The sequence below is a fragment of the Alligator sinensis genome, unplaced genomic scaffold (genome assembly GCF_000455745.1).
Source record: "Alligator sinensis unplaced genomic scaffold, ASM45574v1 scaffold337_1, whole genome shotgun sequence".
NCBI lineage: Eukaryota > Metazoa > Chordata > Crocodylia > Alligatoridae > Alligator > Alligator sinensis.
Genome location: NW_005841927.1, coordinates 3,237,009 through 3,257,933, shown reverse-complemented (window position 1 = coordinate 3,257,933; position 20,925 = coordinate 3,237,009). Strand labels below are relative to the sequence as shown.

General features: G+C 40.9%; 2 protein-coding genes across 2 annotated transcripts in view; one reads left to right on the top strand and one right to left on the bottom strand.

The window, feature by feature from the left end:
• The window catches only part of LOC102370377 (zinc finger and BTB domain-containing protein 8A-like), a 15,428-nt gene extending 1,561 nt beyond the window's left edge, over positions 1-13,867 (top strand). The window contains exons 2-4 of the mRNA XM_014517842.2: positions 256-1,238; positions 7,024-7,190; positions 8,311-13,867. Coding sequence (XP_014373328.2) covers positions 256-1,238; positions 7,024-7,190; positions 8,311-8,643 — 1,483 coding nt within the window. The 3' untranslated portion in view covers positions 8,644-13,867. The remainder of the gene's footprint in view (positions 1-255; positions 1,239-7,023; positions 7,191-8,310) is intronic.
• On the bottom strand, positions 13,552-19,268 carry ZBTB8OS (zinc finger and BTB domain containing 8 opposite strand). The gene is made up of 7 exons (XM_006019326.3): positions 19,114-19,268; positions 17,623-17,647; positions 17,017-17,138; positions 16,679-16,761; positions 16,232-16,284; positions 15,289-15,325; positions 13,552-14,517 (listed from the first exon to the last, which is right to left on the bottom strand). Exons 1-7 carry the CDS (start codon positions 19,199-19,201, stop codon positions 14,431-14,433), a joined length of 495 nt encoding a protein of 164 aa, XP_006019388.1. The 5' UTR covers positions 19,202-19,268; the 3' UTR covers positions 13,552-14,430.
• Positions 19,269-20,925: the final 1,657 nt, after the last annotated feature.

The following is a 20,925-nucleotide window of genomic DNA, read 5'->3' as shown; positions in this document are numbered from 1 at the left end:
CTTGGGGGGTGGGGAACATCTTCCCTGATCCTTTCGCTGCGTTGAGACCCTTCATAGCCCTGTGACAATTCTGCCCGCTTTTCCTTACCGCGCTGTGCCGTGCCCTTGTTTCCCCCCCTTCTGAACCGCGTAGGGTGACACTCCTGGCTGGCCTCTTATTTTTAAGAGAAAAAGAACTGGGTTTGTGAAATGGGTAAACCCAGGGTGGCATCCCCAATGCACTGTCCAAGTCAAGATTGTTGTTCTCTGTTTTAGAGCCGCGCTTCCCCTTTCTCTCTTTGGGATGGAGATTTCATCCCATCAGTCTCATCTCCTGGAGCAACTCAATGAGCAGCGCAAGCAAGACCTGTTCTGTGACTGCAATATCCTGGTTGAGGGGCAGGTTTTCAAAGCACATCGAAATGTGCTGTTTGCCAGTAGTGGCTATTTCAAAATGCTCCTTTCCCAGAGCTCAAAGGACACTAGTCAGCCAACAACTGCTTCTTTCGAAGTTTTCTCTCCTGAGACATTTGTGGTTATTCTGGACTTTGTGTATTCAGGCAAACTGTCTCTCACTGGTCAAAATGTGATTGAAGTCATGTCAGCAGCGAGCTATCTGCAGATGACAGATATTCTTAATGTGTGTAAAACGTTCATTAAATCCTCACTGGACATTAATGAAAAGGAGAAGGATCATTATTTCACCCTCTCAGCCAAAAGCCTTAATAGCGGATCTGACCGTCCGTCGTTTTATCGGTCGCGAAGGAAAGCCAAAAGCAACCCCCGACGTTCTCACATCATCCCAGATGAAAAGGCAGGAATGGATAATGAAAATTCCTGGAGTAATTACAACAGTTGCCCTTCTCCACAAATGAATATCCAACAGCCAGAAGGACCAATAACCAAAAGAATTCAAAAGCTCGGCTCAATGAAAAGGCGCAGAAAGCATCTACGGCTGAACCAGGGATTTGTGCAGTACAAATCAAACAAACCTGAGCAGAGCAGTGGAAGTTATGGGGCATTGGAGTCTAACCACATTTCTCAACACAGAGAGGAAATTTACCTCAACACAGAAAATGAGGAGGCTGGTCCTGACTATCAGTGTGAGCGAGAATCGGAGGTGATACCCAAGAGGTGGTCTGTGGCTCAGGTAGAACAAGAACTTTCAAGAACTTCCCCTGAGTTAATGGATTTAAAAGCAGATGAATTGTATACCTCTATGCCTACAATTTTAGGTGTAATGGGTGGTTGGAATGAAGGTAAGGAAAGATGTACTTTTGAAGGGGTTTTTTCCCCCCGGGGGGTGGGGGGGGGGTGTTGTCTTCAGACTTTTTCAGGTGTCTTTGGGTACTGGGTTTCTGCAAATCCGCAAGAAAGACAAGATGATGTCTAAATGCCCTAGCTTCCAGCTGTGTCCTTTTTGTTGTGTATAAAAGTCCTAAGAGAATAATGAGACAGCAATCTAGTAAATGGGGCATTACAGCATGAATCGGAAAGCTTGAACAAGAGCTGCAGTTGGTATGGCTTCAGCGGAGCTGTAACTGCTCACACCACCTGCCCTCTTTTACTCTGGTTTTTATCCTTGGCTCTGTCATTAATCTCAGCCCAGGTCTCTTCACTTGGATCTTTCTCCTGTCTATTTAAAGAGAGACTTCATTTTCTTGTTTGTGTTCCTATAGCACAATGAGGTCTAATATCATTTGGAACCTTTTGGGTGGTATAGAAATATCAAGAATAATTGATTCATTTTAGGCCAGGGATTGTCAATTTACAGCCTGTCTGCTCAGTCCAGCCTGCAGAGAGACTGGAATCCTGCTTGGTAAATCGGTAGCAGTTCCAGCCACAGAAGCAGAGGAGGTGTCCCCAGACTCCTAGGGCCTGCCTGCGTTTTTCTCTCTGGTCTCTTCTTAGCGCCTGCTGATCACTGGGGAAATGCGAGGACAGGGTCGCAAGCAGCTGCTGGCACTGACAAAAGGTTGCCAACCCCTGATCTAGGCTACCACTTTAGCACAGACACTCATTCTTCTGTATGGGTGTAAGCTCATTGATTTATGGTACTGCTTGGTACCATAGTGGTACTAAGTGTTTGCAAAATCCTGGCTTTAGTTTAAGGAAACTTATCACATGGAATCCAAAGTACAAATAATAGCAAATATACGGAGGAAGTGATGTTACAAAATTATGGTAAGTAACTCTAAAATGTAAATATGCTGTTGATGACCTGGACTGTGTAAAATGAAATATTTAATAAACTTAAGTGAATGATGCATGGTTTTATTTCAGGAATACACCTACATATGTAATGCATATTGCAGATATAGTTAAAATTACCTGCAGAATCTACTGTGGTTTTAAGAAATCTGACTGCAAAAACAAGTGGAACAAACTGTGGAAGGTTCAAAATTCCTCTTCCTTGAGTCAGACTGTGCAAGATGTCTTAGCAGTAAAATCACTAATAAAAAGTGCAGACAAGGAGCATACAGCTATATGTTGATATAAATGACATTGAAAATATTCGAATATGCTATGTGTTTCAAACTGCTTCATGATCATTACCTATCTATTTGATATTTTTAAGGAAAGCAAAAGAAACATTTAAAATCAGAGCACATTAATTGCTGTGGCTGTAAGACATCTGTGGCAGTTTTAAATGTGCTTTCCTTTGAGTCTGTCATGTCTAAAACCTCCATGGTATAGTTCAGTAGTAGCATTGTCAGGAGGAACAATGAGACTTGATTCTTGGGTTCAGTCTATAGTCTCATGATTTGGCATGAATCACAAATACTTCGCAAGAAGTGCCAAGCTAGTCTTTACTACCTGCTTCTGTTGTGGATGTCAGACAACTAAACAGAAAAAAAGGCAACCACCCTGCTCCACAAATCAAGCACAGTTCTTTCTATCAGTGTTAGAGGCTCAATCACATTGCCCATCGAGAATCTTATTAATCCTTTAAATATCTGGTTAGCTTTGAATCCAACTGTAACTGTGGAAACTCAGTCCTCTTTACTGAACAGATATTTGTTGAGAATATAACTTTGAGACGCTTATATCTCTGTCACTTTCAATAGGTAAGTTTGAGCATAAAATTAGGACTGGGAAAAAAGGACCAGTAAGGAAACATGCCTGTTAAGAGAGTCTAGACTAATCTCTTTATTATACACAGTCACTGTAGAAACAGGGAAGAGATGGTGAGGCACTGTAGGGTGTATGGCCCTTTAGTATGAAATTAGTGAATATTGGGTATATTAAGAGTGTGTATTTTGTGTTTATTTTTATATTTTTAAGATGCCTTTGGCAGTCAACCATAGTGTCACTTTGGATGAAAGTTATAGTAAGGTGCTTCTTTGGCCATTATCAAGTGATGGAGCATGTGGAACAGCAGTGCTATTTGGAAACAGGGAAAGCCATGGGTGAAGTGCAGTTGTGGGGACTCTTAAGTCCTCAGTTCCTGTGGCAGTTAGGAAGGGAGAGAAAAAGATGGTGCCAATTTTGTAGAGAGACTGTTAAATAAATAACTTTTTTTTCTATTAATTTGATGTTAAAACCCTTAGGAGGTTGGGTTAAGGAGACCAGCATCTTGGCCATGGTTCAAGAAGATTAATATTTTTAGTGACGAATCAACAAAAAAGAAGGTACAGTCATGCTCAGACTGTGTCCAACTTAAGGTGCAGGTCTCCCTTTCCAAAGCAATGTCTTTTTAAGTTTCTCCATGTAGTATGTAACTCCTGGGATAGGTTTCTGATAACCGTAGTTTAAGTGCAGCAGAGCTAACAGTCCATTGGTGAATCAACTTTGTGAGCCAACTAATTCCTAGCTACAATATCTTTTGAAATACAGATACTGACTGATTGTTCTTGGCAACTTCTGTTTGAATACAGAATGTGAATCTGAGGCATTGCAGGATTTCCTGACCGCTGGGCTAACTGTATTTGGTTACTGGATCACCTTGCATATCTTGTCATCTTTTGCAATTTTTTTTGGACTGGGATTGGAAGTTAGGCAATGGGTATATAATGGATGAACCATTACAACCTGCACTTAATATTGGGGCAGATATCTTTTGTTGGGATGAGAGACATATCTGGATGGGCTTTCTATCCTATACGATAAATGGGGCCAAAAATATTCCAAAAAGCTATAAGGAAGAATCTTGTTCCACTGACAGATTTCTCTTCTGATGGGCTGGCATGACACTAGGATGTGTTTGTCCTCCACTACTGATGAGGTTAACTTCAGGTACCAGCTTCTGTTTCTCAGGCTGCCATAGTTTGCAAATGATTTACAAAAACAGGAAATGAAAGGAACTTGGGGAACTACATCATAAAGTGTGTGCATGTCTATGAGAGAAGCAAGGAAAAAGTTCAGTATGTCCACAACAGCATCTTCAAAATCTACAACAGTACAGGTTTAAAAGATTGTCTATATATCATCTAAAAAAGGCTATGTCAGCTCAACATCTGGCCTGAGTCTCTCCTACTGCTTACTGGTCATATCTACACGTGACTGGAAGGCAGTGTCCTGTCAAGCTGGGACAGCTCTCCCTGCCCCCTGTCGTGCCTTGCTGCCTAAGCTGAACAGGAGCTATTTGTTCCTGGTCAGTGTCTACACATGTGCTTTGGTGCATGAGTTTAATGTGCCGATTTCTAGTACCTGTATCTACAGGTACTAGGAGATGGTGCATTAGACCAATCTACTGCGCAGTAATTGCTGCACACATGTAGATGGTGATGCTTTATTGCACATTAGTCTAATGCTCTATAAAGTGTCTCCTGTAGATGCACCTACTGTTTTGCAGACAAGACTGATCAGACTAAGGATGGGCTGTTTTGCTTCTGTGATGACAGCAAGATTTTTCTGGGAGCGGGAAGGAGGAGGAGAAAGGGACTCATATTCTCTGCTAGAGTTTCAGGAAGTTGTGCTCCCTGAATTACTAGAATTGTTCAGCTTGTTCCACAACTTGTGCTTTGAATTCGATCCCCTTCCTGGCTTGTAAAGATTGTCTGTGCCTTTCTTAGAAAGTAAATATTATTTTGATGAAAGTACTTGTCTGGTTGCTCAAGAAGACATTTCTTGATAAACTCAATCTTGCTCGTTATCGGTCAGAATTAGATCTTATTTCTCAAGAGTGTAGAGAAGGCTGTATTGTCACAGTCCTCACAGTATCTTGATGGCTTGACCACAGTTCATAGGTTTGACTATGAAACAAACTCCATTAGCCTCACTCCCAGATGCCTGGGGAAGAAAATATTTGAAGATCCAAACTTTAAAAAATTACATTCACTGTTATTGTGGCAACAGATTTAAACTAGGCAACTTCTAGTGGTACTGAACCTATTGGAGGCCTTCAGTAGAGTTTATACAAGATATCGTTGATTTGCTTTAGAATGTTCACAGAAGTGAATAGAGCTGTTCTTTAATGGGGTTTTTTCCTTCTCTCTCGTCCTCTCTTCAATCTTAAAAACCAATTATGGGCAGTTATTAAGATTCTTGAAGAGTTTCTGAATATGGGAAGCCACTATTCAATGTGTGTATGATACTGTTGAGAGTAGGTATGCAGTATTTCAGTGTATTGATGACACCCAACAATGTATTGTTCTGTTTGATTTGGATGATGCAGCTCATCAGTTGAGTATTTAACTGAGATTGGGACATGAATTGACTGAAACATAACCCATACAAGAGTGATGTGATAGTTGGCTGGGGAAAACAGCTGAACAGGATAGAAGTTATACCAGTCTCTTTGAAGAAGTTCATTTGCCAAAAGTTGTAAGCATTTACAACTTAATAGTGATTTTTGTCTTTGACTCCTAGCTTCTGTTTTTTATCATTAAATAGTAATCCAGTGAGCTTTTTGCCACCTGCATATGACTAGGAGACTACAGCCTTTTTTCTTGGATGTAAACCCAGCTGCAACTGTTTAGTCTTGAGATAATGAGCATAGCCTATTACATTGTACTCTGAGGAATATCTACCTTTTAAAACCAGTCGAAGACTGAAGTCAGTGCAGAATCCAGCAGCTTGCATTTTGAGCATGCCATTTTTTGGCAGGTTGTAACAGTCCTCAAGGATCTACACTGGCTGCCCATATGTCTCTACCCAGAGACAAAGGTGTTGGCTGTACCCTACTAGGTGCCAAAATGCCTTGGGAAACTGTCTGTGTTAGCAATGTACTCTTTATTACCATGCTGTTATAGTTCTAGCTCAAATGCCTCTGCTAGCTAAATCTCTCATAGTTACAAAAGTGATGTCAGATAGCAGGGGTGTAGGTTGTAGCTGTGTTGGTCTAGGCTTCTTTACTATTCATTCTATCCAGAAAGAGCACACACCAACTGCAGAAACTTCCTCAGCCTGACGAAGGGTTTTTAAACTCGAAAGCTTGCTACATTTTTTTTTCTAACTACTTAAGTTAATCTAATAAAAGATATCGGATTCAGCCAAAAAACCTTGTCTAAGCGAAGGCTCCAAGCTTTAGCCCTTGCTCCCCTGATTCTTTAGTCCAAAAGAGACTTCTGGGTTTCTCCAAAAATGCTGTCAGATAATTGTTGCTGAATCGCCAGAGGGTGTTTCCTACATGACAACCAGGATAGATGGCAGCCTGTCCGCTTACAGGAGTGGGTATGGCAATGTGGCTGAAGTACCATTATCACACAAAAAAAAACAAATTGTAAGTTGCTTCAGTTCTTGAATAGGTAGGTTTTTTAATATATTAAATATCTACCTGGATTCTAAATATTATCAGGAGAAAGGGTCATATATGTAAGTGTATGGCTATGATGTATAAATGTAAGGCACTTTATATATCGCAAAGCACGGAGTCAATCTGGGTAGGAAATAAAGTACTACCAAATGCATATTTCATGCATTCAGTTGGGAAATCTGTGTGATAGGAGATGGTTAAGAAGTTTGTGGTTGTATTCTGGATTTAGCTTTTCTTATAATCTCAGGCATTTAAGCAAACTGCTTCTTTACATTTTAACAACAAAACTTCTGTACAGGGAATGGACTATTAATATTTTCATATTAATAGGGTTTTCTCTGTAACAGATCTACCTAGGATGAGATTCATGTGCCCCTTCTGCACACACACAGTGAAACGGAGAGCAGACCTGAAGCGTCATCTTCGATGTCACACAGGGGAGCGACCTTATCCATGTGAGGCATGCGGGAAAAGGTTCACCAGACTAGAGCACCTCCGTAGCCATTTCCAAACAGTATGTCATTTGAATAGAGTGGCTTTCTTAGAAAATAAATTGATGTTGATGGAAGCAGTATTATATATAGGACCATCCCAAGATTCACTTTTCACTATTCTAAAGTAGAAAATGATTTAATAGTCTCCTCCATTAGGAATCAGACTAAAAGTCTCTCACAAAACCAGCCATCGAATTGCCAGTTAAAATTGGAATATATGTTGGTTCCAAAATGACTACCACAAAAGCCATGTTTTGCATATGCCAGAGGACAAATTCCCCTTTTAAGGTTAAAGGTTGAGGTGCATTGCGCTTTGAAAGAACTTGCATCAGAACTGTGTCTGTTCTGTGCATAAATAAAAAATGTTAGTCTTCACTGAAGACTATTTTGAAACTTGAAGTCACAATTTAAAAATAACATATTAAGATAATACAGTATTTAAGACAACTAAGGTTGTTGTAATTATGGCTTTAAAATTGGTCTTAAATGACAGACTAAGGCAAATTGAGAACAAATAAGGCACAGGCAGAAAGAAAAAAAGTGATGGCAAAAACTAGCTGTAAATCCACCTGTGTTTGGAAGCCTGGTTGTAGACAAGTATGAAGGACATAAAGAATAGCACAGTTTCTCCATGTCTTTCTTAGCATCCTGTTGTTTGTGTCTGTGTTCCAGGAGTTCACAGGCTTGTGTTTCAGCGTGCTAAATCAGTGTCATGGTCTCTAGGTGAATAGACAGGTGGGAGTAGCACAGAAGCATTCTATTCTGTCTTAAAGAGGTGTGGCTTTTATTACAGCATCCCTCTGGCAAGGAAAAGTGAAAGAAGTTCCTTATCATCAGCAGTGCTTTCAATTGTGAATAACTGAGGAGGGTTCTGAAACTAAAAGATGAAGATTAAACAAAGCTACTTAACTGTGTTCAATATATGGTACTTGTAATAAATTTATTTAACAAGTCTTTGTAGACCAGTGCTTCTCTTTTGTGTAGAAGTCCCTTGTTTACAATTCCTTGACTTTCATGTTTAGAAACACTTAATGTCTTAAACTGAAAAAAATATTATTTCAAATGTTTCTTTCTTAGACACTAAAAAGCTTCTAATTCTGCTCTTGGACTGAGATGATTTTTCTATTTTAATGTTTTTAGATACATCGAGCTGGCAAACTGATCTGCAGAAAGTGTAAGCAGCATGTCACTGACCTAACAGGACGTGTGGTTCAACAAGGAACACGGCGCTACAGGCTATGTAATGAGTGTCTAGCTGAAGCTGGCATGGACAATATCCCTAATGATGATACAGATTCAGAACATCCCCTCCTAATCTCCATAAGAAACAAAAATTCCAGGTGGCCATTAGAGGAAGAACACAGATCAGATGTAGAGATATTGAAGGATGAATCTGATAAATTGGTTAACCAGCAAGTTAACAATGATAGTGCAGATGAGGCAGAAGAAAAAGTGAAATCAAATATTAGATAGCTGTATTTATAGACGTATTAGTGCTGAACGCAACACTGACTTGCTATATCTTGCCAATTAACTTTAGACCATGGTCAACTTAGTTTATAATTACTAGATCTCTAACACTACTTAAATCTATGGGAGCAAGAAAGGCCTACAATCTAACTGACATATTGTAGTATAAGTATTGTCCAGAAGTGACTGGTTATCTGGAGAGCTATTAAAAGGATTTATTTTATATTTAATCAAGGCCAGTTCAAAGTTCCTGCTTTCAAGTGTGTAAGACCCATTTTCCCTTCCCTATTTCAAAGTCCCTTTTTGTGTTTAGAAAAAGGGGTTTTGGATTTTTTTTTAAGTTTCAGTATTATAAAGGTGTTTATTCATCTAGTTTTAATGTTTACCTGTTTACAAGGAAAGTAAAATAATGTATAGCTTCAAAGCAAAAACCTGTTATTGAGTAATTTGCTCTGAAAAACAGTAAGTTACTAAAGCTAGCAGCTAAGAAATTTTCTTTAGATGCTATATTTAACCTATACATTCACTTATGAAACACTTACATTTTTTTACTTGTAATAAATTTTTTAAAACTGGAATTCTTCTAATCTGTTCAGACGGCTTTCCCCTCCCTCTGTGAAAACATAATACTTTAAAAATAATTACAAAAAAAACACAACCTAAGGAATAAATATACCCCTATAAAGTATAGTATGGATGGTGTAAGCCTGCACCTTCAAATGCAGTTTAGAATATTAGGATTTTTCAGCTGAGACTCACTTGACATGGCTGTTATGAAATAAGAGTACTGGCACTGAAGTTCACTAAAAATGCAATCTGTATGAAGATTCTCTCTGCACACATTTAATATATTCAGGATTCCTCCACATAAGATAGTCAGGAACAGCGTTAGAATGCAGATGAAGATTTAAATCCTGTGGGAAATACTCAAATGGCTCTAAGACTTAGGAACATAAGTTCTACTGATTTGTGACCAAACCTTATAGAAGTTTCTCCTCCTGTCTATAGGCCTCAGTATGCAAGGTGTTCAGAGGCTGCTGAGCACTCAAACATGGTTTTATTTTTAGTTTAGAACAGAGAGAGAAGGCTTAATAATATACACAGTTTGAAATAAGATATGTTAACTAACGTCACTTTTTAGAAATGTAAATATTTCCTCACACTTCAAGAATCTTGCGCATTGCACCAGGTGCATAGCAGTGCGGTATTGAGCCCTTCACACAGCTCAAGCAAACTTTCTTGTTTGTGGATCTTTTTAATCGTTACAAACCATGCTTCATGGCTCTCCCCCCCCCCCAACTATATGGAAGCCTTTCTGTTCCAGAGACACTGATAAGTCTTAGTAACTGTGGCAATCTTTCAAAGAGAAAGCCAGGCACTGAAGACTAGCAGTGGAATATGGGATGAACTAAAGCAGGATAACGCAAAAGTTTATTGAGGACTTCTTGCAAAGATATACTTTTCAATGGAGGGCCACTGCTAGTGGGAATAGCTCTCATAAGATGTAAGCTCTCAGTGTAGTTGTAAGCTGGAAAGCAAATTACACATAAAGGCAAAAATGGCCACTCAGTGGGTGCATCTGTATGTGCACTTTACTGCAGAGTTGACTAATTGGCTCTGAAGTTAAGTGTCACAGTCTACATATGCATCAATATTAGAACGCACTAAGCTAATTACCGTTCGTCAGGGATGGTACTGTCTTACAGTGGAGTACTTTACTGCATTGAAACGTGTAGACACTGACTGGGCATGTTAATTGTGCCCAGTCAGCCCAGCCAGCCAGGGCCCTGTGCCACGCTGGTTCAAACTGCTGTTGTCCTGTGTAGATGCTGTGCCTAGGAGCAGCCGACTCCAACACGAATGGCTGTGGAGTTTATCATGTCACATTAATTGCATGTTTAGATGTACCCAGTGAGGACAGGATTCATTGTTTTGCTTTTCAATTCTTTTTCCATGTAATAAAAAATGATATAATAAAAGAATCATGCTAAGCCCCACAGTTTGCTCTGGGGGCTCCATGTTACAGGCCCCTGGCACATAGGATATGTAGTAGGTGTTCTTGGAAGGACGTTTGCAGACATCCGCTATAAACATACACCTATGTATCTGCCCTGTCAGTAAATACTTAGAACAGGAGGTATTTACCAGGGTGCTGCATTGCTCACAGCAGCATATTCATTTATTTAATCATTTAATGCTCATGTCTCCCATGCTCCAATAATTTCCAGGAGCCTTTCAAAAAAACCCAAACATTTGAAATGCCTGCAAGTCTTTGCACGAAGGCACCAGTGATGACGGTTTGCCCCAGGAGCCGATGCGGCCTTTAAAAACGAAGATCCTTCCTATGTTTGCAAGCAATCTAATTTGAACAAGACGGAGATCCCAGTTCCTCGTTAGCAGGAGAGAGGCCAGGTAGTACCTATTTTCACATTTTCAAGCAAGGTGGGAACAGAACAATTGCCAGGGCCGCGAGCTTTGGGTTCACATTTACCGATTTGAGGTCACATTTACCTTTCCAGAGGATGGTCCTGTGCGTCTGACTGCCCCTCCATCTGCACCTAGGGGAAAAAAACCAAAACAAAACATGTTACCTTGTAGATTTTTCTTGCGGGATTTCATAAATAATGGTAATGTGCTGACTTCCACCCCGCCGCCCCCACTCCCGAAGAGCTGCCCTGGGGTTGAAGGACCAACACCAACGACACGGGGCCAGAAGAAATACCTCAGACGTCGCTCGCTGCTCTTCCTCCTCATCTCGCCGACAACCCTGCTGGTCCTGCAGCAAGCTCTCCGGCAAAGGCTTCCTGATAGAGACCCCCAACTTCATCTCCGGTCGTTGTGGCATGGCCTGGACCTTCCCCGCTGGCTCCTCAGGCTGCCCCACTCTTCCTCGCTGGCCCTTTTTACACAGCACCCCATGGCTCCCCACTCCTTGCACGCTTCAAAGTGGAGGCCCCTCTAGCTCCTTAAGCTAAAACAAAACCTACACCCCTGCAACATGGAAGATATCGAATTCAGCCCTTTGAGATGGAAACTTAAATCCCCCCCCCCCCAAGTATTTAAGTTGTTCTAATAAAAGATAGAAACCCAAAAACCTTGTCAGCCTACGTCCTGAGACCAACACGGCTACAACCTACATCCCTTAATCAGTTTAAACACACCTCAGGGGTCATCTCCCCCACCCCGCCCGTGTTTGCCCCCCTCAGGCTGTCCTGCTCTCCTGACAGGAACAAAACTCGAGGCACCATTGGTCTGAACAGTCACCTGACTCCGTCAGCCAATGGGATGTTAGCTGAGGGAACCGCTTTCCCGCCAATGGCCTGAGTGACAGCCACACGGCCCAATAGAACCCCTCTCAGCCCCTCTGGCTCCAGTGGGCGGGGCCTGCCTGGGCTCCTTTCATCTCCTCAGAGCCTCCTACCCGTTGCAAGGGTAGCACTACACTCCTGTGGGAAGAGCACAACTCCCAACCGTGTTGGCCACATACGCTCCTTCCCACACCAAACCCAGCCAATCTGTCGCACGCCATCTTTGTCCCCCCAGTTTAAGTAACCTCTCCCATCTCTGAGGCGGAAGGCAACACAGAGGATGCGTTGCTTGAGGGACGAATGCACTGGGCGGTAAGCCCATTTGCAACCCCTTCCCACTGACCACCCGTAAGGCAGCACTTTGAACTCGATCCCTAAAACACAGCCTGTCGCTAGAGCGGCGCCAAGATTCGACTAGACCGGCTGGACCTTCACAATAGAGTTGGACAGAAGTAACTGGTTTCAGCAAAAATCAAACAGAGGGTACCATAAAAAGGGGAAGATGTTAAAATAAGCTACTTAAATGAACCCGCTCTTTCTTCACTCCGTTGCTTTCTGAAAAATAAAAATGAAGGACGATCGAGCGCGACTACTCAGTGTAGGATAGACTTGCTTCTTCAGACACTTGGGCTGGATTTCAGGCATGCAATGCTAAGACAGGTTGGAAACCCCCAAACCGTACTCACTCCTTTCTGGGACTATTCGGCAGGTCATTCCTTCTCCTTAAAGTGCCTTCTTTTTACAAACTATGATCTTAAATTACCATTTTGAGGGATATTCATTGCCCTGCGTGGAGCAGTAATGAGAACAGCGAGAGCCCCTCACAATACATCTGTACACTGCTTTGAAAAGAAACATTAATTCTCATTTATACCAAAGACGAATAGAACAATAATAACGGGCAAGTGCTCAATCCTGTGCAAAATTAGGTACAAATGCAACTTTACTCATCCTAAACATCCACTCTCCAAAAACTAGTCACACATTCACAAACAATTCCTTAGAAATGCAGATTTTCAGTTGCAATTTTGTTTTTCCTTAAAAGAGACTTGTTTGTTCACCTCCCTCGGTTTTTGCCTATCCCACCCAACACCAAACCTGAAAACAAAGGATTTGTCTTCTCATTACTGGGGGCAGGGAGAAGCAAAAATAACCAACTGAAAAATCCTAAGTGGAGACAAAGCACTTACAATGTTTGGTGCAAACCAACAAGGAGACATCATCATATGAATAGTTTAGTGCACAGTGGAACTAGAGTGCCGTGTCTCCATTTTTCTTATGATTTCAAATAAGGGATAGCCAGTGAATATTAGTTTGGAGGGGCTGGGTAGGGGACACACTTCTTTTTTTTTTTTTATTCCAGGAGTGAGTGGATAGTGGAAATGCCAGTGGAGGAAAGTTCAAGTATTTAAGGAAAGGCAAGGGAACTTTCCTCAGCAATTGCACACCAGGGTCTAAGAAGAGTGTGCTGTGTAATCCAGCGAAAAAAAAGTACTATGTAAACATCATGTGTAGCCTCCTATGCTGCTTGGGAGGTTGATATTATGCTTTCTAAAGGAGAATACTAAAGCAGCCAATTTATATAGACTTGTATACATTAAAATAGAACAGAATTTTCCTTTTTATTGCAAGAGACCATTGTCCTGAAACTGCAGATGATTTTGGTAGATGCCTTTCTACACCAGCAGTGAAATCCAGCCTTCACTTTTTTGGAAGAATGAAAGGAATAATTAATACTCCAGTCACATGGATACTGCTTTATTAGGTCAGAATATCAGTTAACACTATATGGAGATTTAGCACCACCTGGTGGCATCTTTTCTAATATCATTTAGATATTTTTGAAGGTGTTTGCTGCTTTAAAATCGTCACAATGCGCTTATCATTTTCCTAAAAAGACCTCAGGTGGCAGAGATCTTAAAGGCATTAAATAATGCAAAATAACAATGTCACCTCAGACTGAGTAAATTAAAATGCGCACCAATGAAGCACAACAAGGAGAGAGGTAGCTCCTTCAGAATAAAGGCAAAGAAAATGTGTACATCAAGTCTTCTCTGTCTTCTGCCAGCTTGCAACAAGATAATATTTTGACTAATAAAGATAAGAAGTAATTAATCTCTTACTGATCACCCATGTTCATCAGGACACAGTACCAATGCTAATTTAAAAATCAATGCACAACAGCAGTGCTAGTGAGAATTTTAATTCCTTATGCTGCTCTTGCAAGTTTGAGATGTGCAAGCTTCTTAAAACTAGCTCCTTGTCTAGATATCTAATTCCCAGACTCGTCTGCCATTCCTCAAAGTCAAGACACATCTGGATATTTCTTAATTCCCCTGACTCATCCAGTAAAATAATATTAACAGTACAATTCAGCAATTTTAGCCAATTGCTTAATTATTTCTGCGGGGGTAGCAGAGTTTGTGGGACCTTTGCTGGCTAAGAATGATTTTGAGGCATTTCAGCAGCATTTTCTTCTTTTTTAGATATCAATGATGACAAAAACTTCTGGATTTTGGTCTTCATGGATCTGCATTGCAGAGTAAGTTATTGCCTTGACTTCAGTACCCTGGATGAAACAAGCACAGAAAGATGGATTTTGTAAGTCATAAGCCCTAATAGCCACTCCATATGAACGCACACACACACTATTCTTTGGCTCCCTGGGCATGGCAAGTTAGAGAATCCTTCTCCCTGAAGCATAGCTGTACTGTATTTGTTTTGATTAGTACAAAGAACGGGACATCACCAAGCAATCGCTCACCTAGACACCAGAACTGCCCAACAGCAAAACAAATAGTTTCTCCGTTCTTCACTACCACTCACTGCAGGGCATCAAACGTCTCTCCTAGCTAACGAAGACCACTATAATTTGCTTCTCTTGGGTTAAAGCAACCATCACAGACTGTTAGCAAAAAGGGGAGGGTGGGAAAGTAGAAGTGGAATGTAATAAAACAAATTATATTAGTTTATTACTAATTTTTGATAAAACTCACAGCCCAATGACTAGTTCTAGTGTACACAAACCAAACTCATGAAAACATCCCGTCTTGGGACTGAACTGGCATGTCACTGGTGTCAGAAAAAAGAGCCAAAGTTGTGACCCATTTCAGCCACTACTTGAGTAATCATACAGATGGTATTCCTAACATTGTTGACTAATAGTCCCATTCACAAACAGCAGCTAGCAAGCAAGGGCTTTGGTATCAGAGGTAACAGAGTTGTACAAGCAGAAAAGTTTAAAATTGGATCTCCGAATAAACTTAGTGGTCTAGTTAAAAGAGAAAAGCCCATATTTTACCCATGAAAATGTAAATCATAAAAATCATTTGGTACATACCTGAGGATGTTTGGGTAGAGAGAACTCTTCCCCCCACCTTATGTGAGAAAAGAAAAGAAACGGTTGAAATTTTGGTTTAATTCAGCAAATATTACTATTGGCTTCATTAGTACACATAAAAACCTGGAATTCCAGCTTTAAGTACTGGAGAAGGAAACAGGAAGTCTCCAAGCACTTCATGGTAAATGCCACACAGCTTTAGCCCATCATAGTAATTGTCATCAGTTGTCCATTCAAAATGGGGACTACTAATATAGTGTGGGGATAGCCACTCCCACAAGGAGTTAAACCATTTCTGGCAAAGATACTTAGTATTTGCAACATGCTTTTTAAATGTTAAGCCTTGTGTCCCATCATCTAGGCTCCTTAGCAAACTATTTAAAAAGTGAGCTAAATGAATTCAACATCACTTCTTCAAATCATAGACCATACAAGGCCTCAGAGACGCAGAAAAAAAAATTGAAGAGACACTAATTTGCCTTTCATAAGTAACTTTTGGAAATCCTGGGATTATTAATTTTGTTTCCTATCTGCTTCCAGGTTTTTGAAAGTGACTGGTTGAAATGTATTGGGATAGATAATATTTACATCTTGATTTTGCAAACATGAAATGATTTTTCTCCATGATAGCTTTTTTTCTCTATCAGCCCTTTCGTAGCATCTGATAAAGTAGATTGTTGTCTACAAGAGCTCACACCTCTCTGAACCAGTTACTTTTTAAGGTGTCATTGTACCCTACCTTCCACATGACAGCTTCTGTGGTAGATACTAACATTTATATGAGGATAACAAGCAGATATTATAACTTGCCTAGGTTTAAAGTGGGCGCTGGTGGAAGAGTCAACTACAAACTTGGCTGTTCCCCTAAGTAAGCTATACTGCTTTTAAATCTGTGTGCACACATTTGAGTTTTGCTTTTAACCAGAATGTTCTGCTTACTCACCCAATGGATCTTATTTTGAAACTCATTCGGTCGATGGAGAGCACTTTCACCTCCTGCAGAGAAAGTAACAGGAAAAAATGGCCACAAAGAGCATCTCTCATATAGTTATGCCATATGACAACTCCCTGTAATATTCCCATGCAAAGTTAAATATTCATATTGCCATCATTAGAGACACAAGAAGAGTTCAATCAGCCTCAGAGATACGCTGATGTTTAGATGTGCAGAGAACTGCAATTACAACATAACCAAAGCCATAACGGGTTTGAAAACAACAAAATTGAGAGTTTACTCCTCCTTCAACTCATGCTTGTGCCCACAATTTCCTATGCATTGGTAGGCCTAAGCAGACCTGTTGGTTCCAATGTTTTTGCCCCAAGAATGATAAATTGGGGCAAGTGTTGGCAGTGAATATGCCTGCCCCATATGCTGGAAAAAAATACATACCCTGGGTATGAAGAACTGGTCAGCACTGAATTTATACAGCCATTCATTCAAGAAGTTATAAAGAAGAGACAGCATGTCATGTCCTGTAGGACAGAAACAGCAAAAGAAACTCAGTTGGGTGCCCTGTTCAGAATTTTGCAAACCTCCTTTTTGTGTGCATCAGGGCAGAAGTTCAGTTTCCCTGCTTATTATGTACTTGCATATTCAGATTTGGAAAGAATAAGTTAGTTTAATAAACTTGTGCCAATACTACATAAAATAAGCCAGCTATTTCTGACTGAAAGGCAAAGTTAATTTCAACAGTATTCTCTTTCAAAGTTTGCACAGTGCCTTCTTACCTTCTACCTGCACTTCTATAGTATCCAAGGGCTCCACGGTCTCTGTATCTGTCATGTAGCCAAACATGGCCATAGCACACTGCTCAAATGCTTCTTCCAAAGTATCTCCCCAGGCATGTAACCTACAGAGACGTAAGAGTTACACCATCATACAGCAGCAACAAAGAAAGAGGAGAAAATACAAGTAAGGAATTGGAGTACCATAGAAATACGAGTAGGAAAAGCAGCAAACACAGAGAAATGTGGGTCTTTCAGTGCCTTTAAGCAGGGACATTTGTCTACGGTAAGTGCTGAAACACTGAAAGACAACGGAGTTTCTTTTGGAGGAACAACATGGAAAAATATTGAGTATTTTACTAAAAACCATGGATATCTAAACAGGTACTGTTGGAACTTATGTACGTGGAACATTTGGAAATAAGAGGCAGCAGAATTACGAAACGAATACAGCATCTTTAAATGTGGCATCCACAGGCTCAAAAGGGATATATTTGCACCCTATTCTCCTGTCACATTAGATTTTGTCAGTTACTCCCGATTGACAAGTATTGAAAAGAATCAGGCTTATAGAGAAATTCTACTCAAATTCCAGCTGTAAATACTCACTGAACATCAGCCGTGTGATCCAGATCTGAAGGATTAGGAGAAAAAAAGAAAGAGTTATGGAATTGTCAAAGTTGTTTAGAAAAACAACACATGACTACTTGCAAGAAAATTCAGGTCCTGTTTTTATCATGAGAATATTTTGTGCATGTTTTGACACATCTGACCTCATATTAATAATGTTAATCTGACCTTTAGCTAAATATGCTATAAAAGGATCAATATGATATCAGCACATAGTAGGTACCACAATAGGTTTTAAAAGAAAACCACCAAGAAAAACAACCCCTCCATAATAAACCCATCACCTTGTTTCCAGAAAAAGTACCCCCAATATATATGCATTTCATACCATTCCTCGATAGATGAAAATGTTATAGAGCTTTCCCAAACTATACAGGCCATGTGGAATAAACTTAAAAAGACAGAATTTGAACCCAAAACTCTTGTTTCAATTTTCTTCTCCTTGAAGTTGGTAACCTTCCCCCGCCCCCCATATTGTAATCAGTCTCACATCAATGTCCACTTAAAATGCCAGAAAAGCATTTTAGATAATCTGTTTTATGGAGCAGCTCACAGAAATTTAGTTTCTCAAGGAACTTTTGACCTGACTTCCCTTGTAGGGATAAAAGGACAGATGGTGTAATAGGCCTGGCTTTACACTGTATCCCTAATATTGGTAGAATACCCTAAAACTCATCCAACTTGTGTTACTGGGGTTAAGCCGGATATGAAAACCAGTCATTAATTCAAAATGAGTTGCATGCTTATGGGAACAAGCTGTGCAGTGTCAGTGGAAACCAGTATTCTGCAGAATTACTGCCAGATACAGTTGTGCCACAAAAGTGCATAATACCGGGAGCTGCAGTGCTGAGCACTTGTTGTCTGCCCTTCAACCAGCAGGAGTTGAGGGGACTCAGTAACGCACAGGATCAGACCCTACCATACCTCCCTCCTTATAACAGCTCCACACTATGGCATTATACTTAAGTTTTAAAACAAAATAAGCATTGGTACTTTGTTCTGAACTGACTGGCTAATAAATCAGTGGTGGCAGATGTGATTTGCATAATTAACCAGCTCTTGGATTATAGTTTCTCCAATGAATATTATGTTTTCTTAGTATGGTATCATCATTACCCCCTACTGCAAGTCAGTTTTGAGTGATAATACCCCTTTTCATTTCACCCAGCAAGATTTGCTTCTTTCTCTTTTCAGGCTTTCAAAATAAACTTCCAGTTGCAAAGTCAGGAGTCACTAACTATTTATGGCAACCTGCCTGGAGGTGCTGAACACACAGGGACTTCTTTAGGACCCATCGCACAAAGCTAAATGATCTCCGTTAAGATAACAAATTAAGACGCATCAATAAGCCTCCCCTACCCACTTAGAGACGAGAGCCCAGGGCACAGTGTGAAGCACAAGTTTTACACGTGCTTAGGTCTATACCTCCCCTCCCAGCCACAGCCACAGCCATGCCATGGGGATACTCACACTCATACTTCTTATTGAGCGGGGGGTACTTGGCTTTGATGGCCTTCTGCTCCTGGTTCAGGTTGTAATCCCGGAAATCATCAGCCATCGCTGTCAGCCCTGCAACACCTACTTCCTGCCTTATTCAGACAGCCCCTCTTCGCCTGATCCAGCCCAGACTCACCATGTGATCCTACCCTTTAAAGGCAGAGCTCCTTGCTTGACTGGAGAGCAATGAGGACACCAAGTGGCTCTGAAAATAAGCAAGGATTGAAATGTGCACCCCTGAATTCTCCAGCCACAAAATCCTTTGCAAGGGTATTTTTTAGCCTGCAAAAACGTACTAGGCAGTGAGTCAATGAAGCTGAAAGAAGTTCTCAATGTGCCTAAAGTTAAGCTTCATTTTCAGGATCCGCACCACAAATAGCTTACACCTCGAGCTAGTGCCAGGCTGTCCTTTGGTTTAACTTGATTAATTTTGTGCAGCCTCAAGCATGCTGCTGCTGCTCAAGAAGAAGGAAAGTAGCAAAAGAAAAGGAAAACACTTGCAATTTAGACGGTTTGAGGCTGCCACCAGGGAACGAGCGCTGTGAATGAAAGCGAAGGGGGGGAAACGATGAGTGTATGTGAAATGAGATGGTTTCTAGAGTGAATTCCAGTAGAAGGAAAAGCTGGTATTTATTTATTTTTTTAAATCTAAGACTAAATAAATACCAGCAGTTTCTCTGTTTTTTTAAAGACAGGAGTAAAGAATACAATATGTAAGAAAAGTGTAGTCTTGTTCTCAGTGGTGGCCAAGGAGCAGTGGTCTGACATTGCAGCAAGGGCGGTTTAGGTTGGATATTAGGAAATACTCTCTCACTGGGAGGGTGATGGTGATGAAGCACTGGAGCGGGTCACTTAGACAGATGGTGCAGTCTCCATCCTTGGAGGTTTTCAAAACCCAGCTTGACAAAGCCTTGGCTGGGATGATGTACTTGGGGCTGGTCCTGCTCGGAGCAGGGGTTGGACTAGACGTGACCTCCCGAGGTCCCTCCAGCTCTCACGTTCTGTGATACAGTGATTATATTGGGTAGGTTTTCTCCAGTGTCCTTCTTCGGAGCCCCTGCATGGTCTGCTTTATTCTCACACCGCTGCAAAATACTGACTCTAGTTGGAAATAATCAGCGTCTTTCCTGCTGCAGTGAAGAGCGAGACCAGAGGCTAATCAGCAGCGATCCCGGTTTTCTCCGATTAAAAAAAAATTTTTTTAAATCCCCATTTTTCAGTTAAATCACAGAAAAATGTGGATTTTTAAAATGAAACCTCATTAATATATAGGTATATACTAGTGATGTTTCATCTTAATCATGGAAAAACATGGATTTGGGATTACTTTAACTGAAAATTGGGGATATCCAGAGAAAACCAGGATCCCTAATAGTCAGCAAAGGCCGACCACAATGTCTCCTACACAGGATGCTCTTGTACGAAACTCTTACGATCTCCAGCGCCGATTAGACTCTTTGGGGGAAAATCAGGGGGAGAAAAAAGAAACAAACCCCCACGTAGGAAGCAGATTCAGGCAAAAACTGAATTTTGTCTTTCAAACCTAGAAGGGAAAAAAAAGGGGGGCAAATAAATATTGCTTTATTCGAGATCAATATTGCTATATATGCTAATAAATATTGCTTTATTCGAGATCCTTAATCCTGTCTGATCACAGGCTGCAGCGACTGGCAGCCAAGCCCTGGGCTGCTTGCTTTTCTGCCCCTCCCGCAACAGCCTTGAGAAACAGGGTCAATGAGGCCTGAGCCCCAGCAAGGGCATGAGGCGCTGCTGGCCCTTTAAGGC